At 34.3% G+C, this 12,752-nt stretch overlaps 1 protein-coding gene across 3 annotated transcripts in view; it reads right to left on the bottom strand.

Annotated features, from left to right (window-relative positions):
* LOC150100495 (FERM, ARHGEF and pleckstrin domain-containing protein 2-like) overlaps positions 1–12,752 on the bottom strand; it is a 726,486-nt gene that overhangs the window by 677,454 nt on the left and 36,280 nt on the right. For all 3 annotated transcript variants that reach the window (XM_090403005.1, XM_090403006.1, XM_090403007.1), the window contains exon 2: positions 7,290–7,460. In XM_090403005.1, the coding sequence (XP_090259131.1) occupies positions 7,290–7,433 (144 nt within the window). In that variant the 5' untranslated portion in view covers positions 7,434–7,460. The remainder of the gene's footprint in view (positions 1–7,289; positions 7,461–12,752) is intronic.

Below are 12,752 nucleotides of genomic sequence, written 5' to 3'. Positions count from 1 at the left end.
TAGCTATAAAATGAATACGTCTCCAAGAAAGCATTCAAAAATATGTTTTCTCAGCACACACCCATGACTCAAAGACAAATTGCCAATGAGTGTGGTGTTGGTTTGGGTACTGTTAATACAATTTTAAAGAAGTTTAGGGAGACAGGTACCTTTTCTCCTGACAGAAAAGGAAAATGTGGGAGAAAAAGGAAAACTAAACACACTCAATATCGTTTACTAGTTAAGAAAAGCAAAATGAATCCAAGATTGTCTGCTGTAGACTTAAATAGACTTGGCAGCTAGTAGGATTAATGTTTCTGACATGACAATCACTTGAAGATTGTTGGAAGCAGGGAGGAGTGTCCACAGACCAAAAAAGAAAACTGTTGACAAAGGCAATGCCAAAAAAAAAGAGGCACACTGGACAAAAGTGTACAAAAAATTGGTATATCCAAATTTTGGTTGATGTCTGATCATTGGACTGTTGAGAAGTGGAAGAAGGTCATATTCTCAGATGAGAGCCATTTCTTTATCCAAGGAGAGCAGGTACCATATGATTGCAAATCAGCAGATGAGAAGACTTCTCCTGCCCACCTTGAACAAGCTCCCAAGCACCCAGCTATAAAGATGTTCTGGGGTTTTCAAAGTTTTTTCCCACTTGGTTAGACTATAATAAATTGAGTTTAATCTTTTATCCAAGTGTAAGCAAACAAAGTTTGCGCCTGAAGTATCTTCAGGACTGAGGCAACTCGTGATAAAGGTGGACCAAACTCTCATCACTCCTATTCTTAGTATCTCCCTTAATGCAAAGCACATCTCCTTGCAGACATGTATAATGCTATGCATTAAGGGAAGGGTCACTACCCAGACCGGTTACAGTCCTGAAGATACTTCCCGCGCAAACTTTGTTTGCTTACACTTGGATAAAAGATTAAACTAAATTTATTATGTTCTGGAGTTGTTTTACACATGACGGTCCAGGTTCACTTGTTCCTGTTGACAGTATAATGAAAAGTCACTAATACAAAAAAATAAACTAGAGTAAAGAGAAGTTCAACAGATCCAGAAACACAAACAACTCTTCTGCCAACAGGATCTCGCTCCATGCCACACTTCAAAAAAAGTAAAAGAGTTCCTCAAAAATCACATCCAATTACTTCAGTGGCATTCCTCTTCAACCATTTATCAATAAACTTGCTGCATTTAATTGTCTATGAAAGTCATTACACAAGACATCAAGAATATCTTTTCAGTATTTAGTTTTTATGTCACCTTTATCATATCTGATTCCTTCTGCTGTACTCTATCTTACATTTAACCTTGTCAAAAGTCTCCAAACATTTTGCCACGTTGCTAATATATATCATACCTATTCTTACCAATGTATTCCCACAACTTTTGTTCAGCTCTTTTATGTTTTCTCTTTGTTCACTTAAGGCAGTATCAAATTTTAAAAGAGTACCTACGCACCCCTTTTAAAATTTTAATAACCAGCATACCTGTCCCTTCAGGCAAAGACATGCCCAATTTGGGAGAAATTACAATAATATTCCATTCAAGTATAAATACTTAAAGGTATTTATTTTTCAACATTTGCATTATAATAAATCATCATCATCATCAAATTCCTGCCATGTACCCTCAAGGGGTACATGGTAATAAATTGCAAATGTAAATAATTTGTTTAATTATTAAATGTGTTTTTAGTTATATGAATCCAATATACATTCAGTAAAAACAAAAATTATGATATTTAAATTTCCAATAATAAAAAAAAAAAAGTTAATCAGACTGATGAAACTGTTTCATTTGGGAAAAAGTTAAATGAAATCCTGTTCTATATTTGCTCTTTTTAGCCATATGTGGGTCTCCATGTCAAAGAAGACTTTTTTTTGTCTGAGGTCGATAGATAATCTGAATAGATGCTTATGCAAATAGTGAAACAATCATTGAGAACTGTTACAATTTCAGAAACAAATGATTCCAAAATTTCATTGAGAGTTCCAACTACATGGTTCAAACTATTTGAATTTAAACTTTACATGTTGATAGTTTGAACCAGCTGGCATGTGATTTTGCCCTAAATCAGAGGCAGCCTTAATAGAGGTCAGTCAATACATGCCAAGAGACACATTTTGTTTAAAAATTCATTTAGATTTTTTAATTAGTGAAAAAGTAATTACATGATACTCACAGTTATCAGCAATAATACAGCAACAAAAATATAAAAAAGTTTTTAAAAAAAAGTAATCAAAATTTTTAAAAAATGCCTTTACCCCCAATCTTAGAGCATCTGCCAACCTACTTAACAGGAACTTCTGATATGCTTTCTTTGTTTCCAGAACTACCTCTTGAAATTTTCCTGCATCCACAATTTAGTTCTGATTATTCTATTCTTGTACACAACTTCACCACATGCCTCACTAGATGAATCGGTGCTTTTTTTTCAGCTTGCCACTGAGACACCAAAGTTTGATATTTGTTTTTGAACTCTCGTTTTTGCTTGAATAATTTCCATATAGTTAAGTTGACAGTTCACCTATAAAAGCTGTTGAACTTTAAAATTCTTTTTTTTTAAGAGTTTTGCATTTATTTTCTTTTCAATATGAAATTCATTTAAATCCTGCTTACAACTAAATGATGATCACATGTAATTTTAAATCCCCTATATACTCCTTGTATCCTGAATGAGTATCAAGATATCACAATAACAACATAGCAAATAAGACTCTTCTCTTTTCATGAGTCTTCTCTCCTTGTGAATTTATACACACCTTTATGTTGGCAAACATGGTGCCAGTTATGACTAGCCCATGTCCTGAAAAGAAATCAGGAAGCATCAATTTCACTTTGCACTTTTCTTCAAATTTCTCTAAAACATTTTTCATGTGCCTGGGATTAATTTCCTACCCCGCTGTTTAGATCTCCAACAATGACAAGCTTTTCCATTTCCTTTATGTTCAGCGGCCTTCTCATGAAACTTATTTTTGCCTGTGGCAAAAATAAGTTTCATTTTCCACTTCCCCGTTTTGATTACCCACATAACTCGACTTGAAAGTGCCTACCAATCAAGAAGCTTATCTTCATGTTTCGTGTTGAATGTTATCACTACTTGTTCCTTTTCCTGATCATTACTGCCCAAATAACATGAAATAAAATCTGACCGGAAGATAATGGACTGATGCAGTTAGAAATGCCTCAATATGCAAAAAACATGGTGGAAGAAGGACCTCTCAAAATGGGAACATAGCGTGAAGTTCCTGGAAAAGAGAGAATTGCCAGATTCTGAATAAGATGGGTGAAAATTGTGTCTGGAGTGACTGGTCTTCAGAGAGAGAGAGTCAAAGCCTCAAGAAAACTCACAACAGTACCACATGAGAATTTGTGTGCCACATCACTAAGGTGTGAAGTGACCATACAGCATCTGCTGATGTCCAGTGAAATTACAGATATAATAAATGTGTAAATGGCTCGCTTTCCCCCTTCCCTCTCTTTAGATTTGTGTTCCTATTCAGAATTGATACAGTATATAAATAGAGGAGCTGTACTCCTATATTAATGTACTGTTTAATAATAATAAACCTTTTTATTTTTTCTGTGGTACAGAAAAATAAATAAAAACATGGTTTATCATTCAGAAACAATACTGATTCTGAACTAATATTTTTATATTATAAAATAAAATAATTACACAATATTTCATTAAATAATTAACACTTGTTTTTCTTGTAACTACCATGTTAGAGTAAAACTTCAGTTTAATATAAACCAAAATAAAAACTCAACATTTCGATCTTCACATTAAGGTCATCATTTGACGTATATATATATATACAAAGAAACCAGATGCACTATAGTCTACATGCTATGCTAAAGTTACATCGATCTGGTCAACCGTTAAAAATACTGTATGGTTTCATTTTGATTAACCATCCTAATCTTAACAATAATGATGGCATAAAAATCCCAAGAATTTGGATGGTACACATTCAGCCCACTTAGTTCTTCAAGTTTTCCAGCAAACCCTGACTTTAGGACTAAGCAATTATTTCTGCTTTTATGGCCACCATCCACACTGTTTTAATTTATATGTATACCTATATGAGTAACTTTGTGTGAACATTTTGCTCTCTAGCCTAATCGATTTTTGTAACCAAACGGATAATTTTTTTTTTTTTGATTTATTTCATATGGTGATTCGACGGCTGTGAGCCCCTTTTAAGGGTAGGTACATTACCACCTCAATCCTCCCTATTTTTATCCAGGCTCGGGACCGGCATAGCTGACAATTCATACCTATGGCTGGAGGGATTGTCTTAGGTATTCCTGACTGTATCCTTGTGTTCACAGGGCCATAATAACAAGACTATAGCATTGATGTACTGTTTCCCCCCCCCCCAATAAAAGTCAGGTCAATAGTTTTAATGGTTGACCAGATGAATGTAATTTTAGCATAGCAAGTAGATTGTAGTGCAGCTGGTTTCTTTATATATATATATGTGTGTGTGTGTGTGTGTGTGTGTGTACGCCAGATGATGACTTAATGTGAAGGTTGAAAAGTCGAGTTTTATTTTGGTTTATACTAAACTGAAGTTTTACTCTAACACAGCAGTTGCTTCCATAATTTTTATGATGAATTCTGATCACCATGTAACCATGAAGGAAAGGATTACGTGCAGTTTCTTTCTAACAAATGAAATTTAAATCGAGAGAGAGAGAAGGAAAATTCTGCACTGACTGTCACAGTTGTTGGAAATTAAATGAAATAAAAAACTATAAATTAAAGATGCCAAGAAATTATATACTTGGTTTAATTCTTTATCCAACTGTAAGCAAACAAGTCTGCACCTGAACTATTTCAGGTGAGAAGGGTAGTGACCCTTCCCATAATGCACTGCATTATACATACCTATAAGGATATGTGCTTTGCATTATGGGATACTAAGGCAAGTGATGTGAAGTCTTAAGCTTCTACCCACGAGTTGCCCCAGCCCTGAAAATAGTTCAGGTGCAAACTTGTTTGCTTACACTTGGATATATACTTGGATTAAACCAAGTATATACTGTATTTGCCGGCGTATAAGATGCACTTTTTTTCATTGAAAAACAGGGTGCGTCTTATATGCCGATACTCAGTTTTTTATTACTTTCATTTCTGGAAATTTTCTCTGTTCCGCGTTACGCGATTTCTTTCTTGCTTCCTTACAGTGTGGAAGAACATTCCAGTTATGCAGAATTCAGTGGATGCGAATGTTGTTGTGAATGGTGATAAATTTCTGTCACTAAATTTTCTCTAAATTTCTTGCCAAATTTTGGCTGAAAACGTCGACAGTGCTACAATATTGCATACAAGCTACGTGTGATTGAGTATGCTAAAGACCATGGAAACAGGGCTGCAGAGAGGCATTTCAGGCCACCCCCAACTGATAAGAACTTGGCGGAATCAGGAAGAGGATTTAAAAAAAGCAACTCACAATAAACATAACCTACAAAGTGGAACTGCAAAATTGTCAAAACTTGAGGCAGAACTGAATACTTGGATTTTAGACCACAGAAAAAGGTACTTTCAGTGTCTACAAAACTGATCATTCATCAAGCGAAAGCAATAGCCACTAACAGAGGGATCGCCAAATTTGCTGGATCAACATCATGGTGTTCAAGATTCGTGAAGAAAAACCAGCTATGTATGCGGACTAAAACAAAAATATCTCAAAAGATGCCAGCTGAATATGAAGAAAAAAATTATTGAATTTCAGATTCATCATTAACGCAAGGAAATGAGAAAATTTTGAAAACTTGTGCAAATAGGAAACATGGACGAGGTTCCGCTGACTTTTGATGTGCCCTCAAACAAAACTGTAGATTCCAAGGATACAAAAGGTGTTACTGTTAAAACTTCGAGGCATGAAAAAACTCACTACGCGGTTGTTTTATCCTGCTGTGCTGATGAGACAAAATTGCTGTCACTATTGATTTTTAAAAGGAAGACGCTACCCAAAGAAAAACTGCTTAAAGGAGTGTTTGTACATGTTCATGCAAAAGACTGGATAGATGGAGGAGGAATGAAGTTATGGATAGATAAAATTTGGTCTAGGCACCCTGTTGAAGAAGCCTGCCCTGCTAGTATGGGATCAGTTTCGTTCTCACAGAACAGAAGATGTTAAAAATAAACTCAAGGAATTGAAAACTCAGTTAGCTTTAATTCCAGGAGGTTCAACTAGTTAGCTTCAACCTTTAGATGTCTGTATTAATAAACCATTTAAGAGATTTATGAAGAAGTGGAACAGCTAGATGCAGTCTTCAGATTTTGAGGTTATGCCATCAGGAAGAAGGAAGAGGCCTAGCATTTCTCAAGTTTGTGAGTGGGTCAAAACTTCATGGGATGCTGTGAAAACTGAGACAGTGGTTAAATCATTTAAGAAATGCGGCATTAGTAATGCACTGGATGGTACAGAGGACAATTTGTTGTATGAGGACTCAAATTCTGATTTAGAAGAGGTTTCAAGTGTGTCTTCATTTAGCTCTGGAGATGAATTTCTGGGTTTACACGAAGAAGTAGATTAAAAGGTGGGTACTCTTTCCTAGTCAGATTAGATATAAATATTTGTTGAAAGTAGACCTACTTATTACTTTATAATTGAAATACTGTAAATTAATTATAATATTCAGTGATAAAGTTTTTTCCCTAAAAAATGTGTTCAAAAAAGGGGGTGCGTCTTATAGGCCAGTGCATCTTATACGCCAGCAAATACGGTAATTTCTTGGTATCTTTAAATTACTGACTGTCACAGGTCAATATCACTCATCCATCAGTGATCAGTTATGCTTCCTACTTACACAAATAAATAAATATCTTATAATGCACTACCCAAATTTAGGAAAACTGTAACAGCAGCAACACTATCACTATTAAAAAAAAATTACTGATTCTAAATCAGTCAATCATCTGCTTCCTCAACTTGGCTCACTTTTGTATATACAAATTTTTTTTTTTTGACATTTTATACACACACAGGATGGCCCATAAGTTATGGAAGATTCCATAGAAAGGGTCTGTCTTCTTTGGGATGCCAAAAGTGGAAGGCATTACATGAGGTGGTTTTTAATAGCTAATAAAAAAATCTGGTGATGTTAAAAAAATTATGCAGTTGCTTCACAAAGACAAGCCCTTCTATAGCATGTTTAATGACTTATGGGCTGCCCTGAATAAATAAGGTAAATTATATATACATATACATATATATATATATATATATATATATATATATATATATATTTTAGGGTAGTTAAAAAGCAAGCATATCTTGTACCTGAATATGAAAAACATTATATGATCCATCAAGGAAGTGAATCTCCACTGCCATAATCTTAGTTGGTTTTGGGATTTCTGAAGTTAACGAAAAGTCTTTTGTTACAGGAGAATTTGGGAGGCTTACATCTTCTCTAGAAGCCATTGAGAGATTGTTGTGATCCTGTTTGTTCTATTAAGCAAGTAACATATATTACTTCATCTATACACAGAAGCGCTTGCATGAACTCTATACAAGATTAAAATTTATATTCAAATATATGTCATAAATACAGTATACACACAAAATTAGCTCAATTCAAAATAGCATTTGTCTGATAATGCACAGCAAAATCTACTTTAGGCTTACTATCCATAAAAGTTTCTTAAAGATACCTGAAATCATTGATTTGATTTTATTATCCTTTTTGCTCAGAATATTCATTGCAATAACTGTTATTCTGAACTACTTCTCTTGAATATATCTTTAAGAAGGCCCCATATTATTATTATTATTATTCAGAAATTCCATGGAGTTATGAGAAATTTCACGATTTCTCATAACTCCATTTATCGTAACTCCATGTCCATGTCTGGGCTTTAGACAATCCAGTCTAGACCCATCCTTAAATTTGTTTAATGTCTGCACTATCATCATGCCTCTTGGACATTGAATTCTATGCTAATATCACTCTACATGCAAAAAAAGCTACTTCTCATCCTTATGAACCATTCCCTTTTGCAAACTTTTCAGGTACGCCCTACCTTGTCTGCGTCCTGCGATATGATAAATCTCCCTGGTACTTACTTTTCTGATCTTTCTAATACTCTTCATCCTCTTCAAATCTCATTCACCAGATATGAGCACAGTAATTTATTAGGGTATCTCTGATAATCAAAGTACAGGTAACCCTTGTATAACGTGGTACTTATACAATGCAGTTTCGATAAAAATACAATGTCTACACATTGTAATAACCCTTTATCTTTTCATATATTTTTCACCGTGTGACTTAAAAATCAAATTTTATCTTTGTTAAATTTGTGTCTGCCAGTATTATCGCACATGTAGTTATGAGTAGTGAATTTATATTAGGGGAAAATACCTTCAGCACACATGTACATCAATTCTTAACTGTATAAAGTATTTACTATTGAAAATTGTCTTCGTTTTCTGCTAGGAAAGTGTATTAAAAATCGTGTGTTAATCTCAAGCTGAGCACTTTATTTTCTGGTGAGTTACATACATAATTAATATATAATGTTTTTTATTATGTAAAAAAATATTTTTATAGTAATGGCTACAAACTGCAACGAAAGGGAAAACCAACATTGAAAAGAAAATTTATTTCTCTCGAAGAAAAAATTAAAATCTTGGATTGGTTGAAAAATGGAGAAAAACCAGGAGCTGTTGCAAGGACTTTGATTTAAATGAATCAACAATTCGAACAAACAAAATGAACATAAATTCCGAGAAAGTGTTTAATGCTGGGTCAATGGTAAGTGCAAAGCACGTTGCTTGTGTATGCAATATTCTAATTGAAAAAATAGAGAAATCTCTAATGATTTGGATAGAAGATTGCACTTGAAAGAAAATTCCTTTGGATGGAAATCTTATTAAACAAAAAGCTCTCACAGTTTATAAACATTTATGATGCAGACCAGATGTTCAATGTGGATGAATCCAGGTTATATTGGGGAAAAAAAAAAAAAAAGCAAAAAAGCACCTATATTTCGAAAAATAAAAGTCAGCTCCTGGATTCAAAGTTTCTAAAGATAGAATTACTCAACTGTTTTGTTGTAATGCATCAGGTAATTACATGACAAAACCAATATTTATTAACCGATCCTCAAATCCTCATGCTATGAAAGATTAAAATATGCACTTTATTTTATTTTGCCTAAAACATTTATGCATTATGTGCAATGATGTTTACATACAATTTGTAAATTTATAATTTTATATTATGTATTTGTTTACTAATTTATATATTTTCATAACTTGCATGAATCACCTGAATTAAATAAAACTATATTTTTTTGTTGGATAAGGCATTGTTGTTCATATAATTTAAAAAAAAAAAACGATTTCGGAACATAACCCTACGTTTTCTATGTGATCTGAGTCTATAACGCGATTTATATAACGCGGCATTTCTATGGAACCTAACATCTGCGTTATACAAGGGTTACCTGTACTGCAGTAATCCTCTGGAGTTGTTTTCAGAACTGTTCACTGAACATCACATCTCTTTCCACCATCATCCTAAGATTGACAGCTTCCTCCAATTTATTTATTTGTATGGGGTTCCCTTCTTTCTCCCCCATTCCTTTGGAAGGGATGGGATGAGTCCTCCTGATGAGTGATTAGGTATATATATATATTTTATGACAAAGTTAAAGGAGATAATAAATCCCTCATTATTTTAAAGCCGGATACTAAACTCGGAGATCGAAATCTAAGAGTTTCATGCCGAAGAACTATTGGCGAGTCCAAGCGTAAGTCATCACCTGGGTAGTACAACACTAGGTAGTACAACATCTTAGATTTCGATCTCCGAGTTTCATATCCGGCTTTAAAATAATGAGGGATTTATTATCCCCTTAACTTAATTTATGTCGCCGGAAAAATAGCCTCTTGGCTCTTTATCGTAGTAATAATAATAATGTGGGTACACCGGTCTGGCAATTCGTTAGTAGGAGTATATGCAAGTTCGATTCACTTAAACCTTGGTATTCCTGGTCTACCTACTCACTAATGAGACCTCAATAAAGGTCGAAACCGGTCTGGGTAGTGATCTCTCCTCAAAATGTAAAACAGTAATACATCTCCTAGGTGCGTTTTACATTATGAGAAAATATTAAGGATAGTGACGGAGCTTGCTCCACCTTTGATACGAGTTGCCCTAGTGTTGTACTACCCAGGTGATGACTTACGCTTGGACTCGCCGATAGTTCTTCGGCATGAAACTCTTAGATCATAGATTTCAATCTCCAAGTTTCGTATCCGGCTTTAAAATAATGAGGGATTTATTATCCCCTTAACTTAATTTACGCCACTGGAAAAATAGCCTCTTGGCTCTTTATATTTTATGACTGTTAATCCACGTGTGTTCACGGGGCCAATTTGCCTGTTCTGAGGGACAAAACATCCAAGTTTCTGGGTGAAAAAATTCTCTTCCTCCGTGAGACCAGTTAACTCACCTTTAACTGAAAGAGACTAGATAATAGTTCCTCACATCACAGACAGGAATTAAACAAAGGTCTTTCCAACCAAAGGGCTTTGTCTATACCAACTAAGCTATAGAGGCTCTACCTCCTCCAATATATAATTCCAGTAATTGAATATGCCTCTAGAAGTGTTTAGCCATTTCTAGTGGCATATTCAATTTGTGGATTCCAAAATTAAAACACTATACAGTGTGTTATGTTCAACTGACAGCCCATTCTTATTTGCTTGAAGAGCCAAAGCATTTCCACTATTACTAATAACTAATTCCACTTCTGATCTGCAAACAACTGAGAATCTTCCTGAAATCCAATGACAATATCAGTTATAAAGAGGTTGAACAGTAATGGTATCAATACTGAGCCCTGTGCAACAAGACTTACTATATTCATAAAGAAACAGATGGTATTCTGCTTCTTTATGGATTTCATATTCTCAAATTCATTTTCCTTTTTCTGAACATTTTTGAAAGCATAACTATGTACCCCACTCTAAATAATTTTAAACTATCCCTAATCCCAATTTACACTCATGCATAGACCTACACATTTTATTGTACAGGCAGTCGGAACCGAAATCCTACAGAATAGGTTGGTTACTCCTTATTCCTGGAGGTGTACCTATGTCTGTAGAAGCATGTGTTCACAGGGCAAGTTTGCCTGTTCTAGGGGATGAAAAACCCAAGCCAATCTCATACAAGTTTCCAAGTATGAGATCGGCTAACTCAACTTTAGTCGAAAGAGACCAGATAAAGGTTCCTCACGTTACCGACAGGAATCGAACGCAGGTCTTTCCAACCAAAGGGCTTCGTTCATACTGACTGAGCTATGGAGGCTCAATTTTAAACTAAGCTGACAAGAAATGAAAATTTAAGCAAATTACAGTACATAATCCAATTACAATGTCACAGGACTGGTTGGGTTTGCATTTGAGTGAGGAAACAAACATGCCAGAGCTAGTTCTGTATGTAGGTACAAGTGCAAAGTATATCTTAATGAGTAATGGAATGCTTAATTAAATTAATACATCTATAATCAAACAAAAGCTATCTTATATAAAGTTGGTTTTTCCTGCATTTAGATAAATAAAAAAAAAAAAACTCCTAGCCATGAAACTCTGATTATTTAACACATTTAGCACTGTAGTTGACTGAGAAATAAATAATCCAGGAATACTGCACTACAGAACCAATATTGAACTTTTAAAAGTTGCTTTGATAATAAGCACCACAATAAAACAAAAAAAAATAAATAAAATAATAAGAAAATTATGAAGCTATGTATTCATATTATAAAATTCATATATTTTTAATGCAATTCAAGTGTGCTGGATGCATCTGCCAATGCATCATTCCAGACTTCCACAGAACCAACGCTCATTGTTAGGAAGTGTTCATCACTAAAAGACAACAATATGAATCACTTCTTATGGCTCTACAGCCCAGAGTAAGTCTTACTAGCTTATGTGGTATTTGAAAGTGTATCAATCTCATATATACTTTTTCTATATTAATGCTGTCATAGGATTGTTGGAAGTCAACAAAAATCTGATAAATATTTATATTAAATTCCTAAAATTTCTCTAATAATCATTTGAACTATACGTATCTTATCTTGATTATATTAATATGATATGAAAATATCATATCTTGATTATATGAATTATACGTATCTTATCTTGATTATAGAAGTATTAATTTAACTAAGCATACCATTACTCATTAAAATATACTTTGTACTTGTACCTGCATATAGAACTAGCTCGGCCATGTTTGTTTCCTCACTCAAATGTAAACCCAACCAGTCTTGTCAGATTGTAATCACAAATACAACTCAAAAGATAATTGCAATGCTTAAACGAACATTCACATGTAAAGATAAAGATGCCATTTTGCCTCTTTGCAAGGCCTTGATAAGACCTCACTTGGACTATTGTGCGCAGGTCTGGTCTTCTGATTTCCATTGTAATTTTGATATATTGGAGAGGGTACAAAGGAGAGTGTTAAAAATTATATCAGGATTGTGGTATACTGATTATGAAGACAGATTGAGAATTTGTAGATTGCAGACACTAGCAAACAGGAGAAAGAGAGGACGTATGATTGAGACTTATAAACTTCTGAAAGGATCATACAGGATTTCAATTGATGGAATTTTTCAATATATGGAGGGTGGGGAAAGGACGAGAGGACATCCTTGGAAGCTGAGAATGAAGGCCACTAAGAAGGGGTGAGGACTATATTAATCTCTCAGAGGG

The sequence above is a fragment of the Typopeltis vanoorti genome, chromosome 13 (assembly GCF_054136105.1).
Source record: "Typopeltis vanoorti isolate ZY-2024b chromosome 13, IOZ_Tvanoo_1.0, whole genome shotgun sequence".
In the NCBI taxonomy this organism is placed as follows: Eukaryota; Metazoa; Arthropoda; class Arachnida; order Uropygi; family Thelyphonidae; genus Typopeltis; species Typopeltis vanoorti.
The sequence above is the reverse complement of the archived record's forward strand: the minus strand, read 5'-3'. Positions and strand labels throughout refer to the sequence as shown.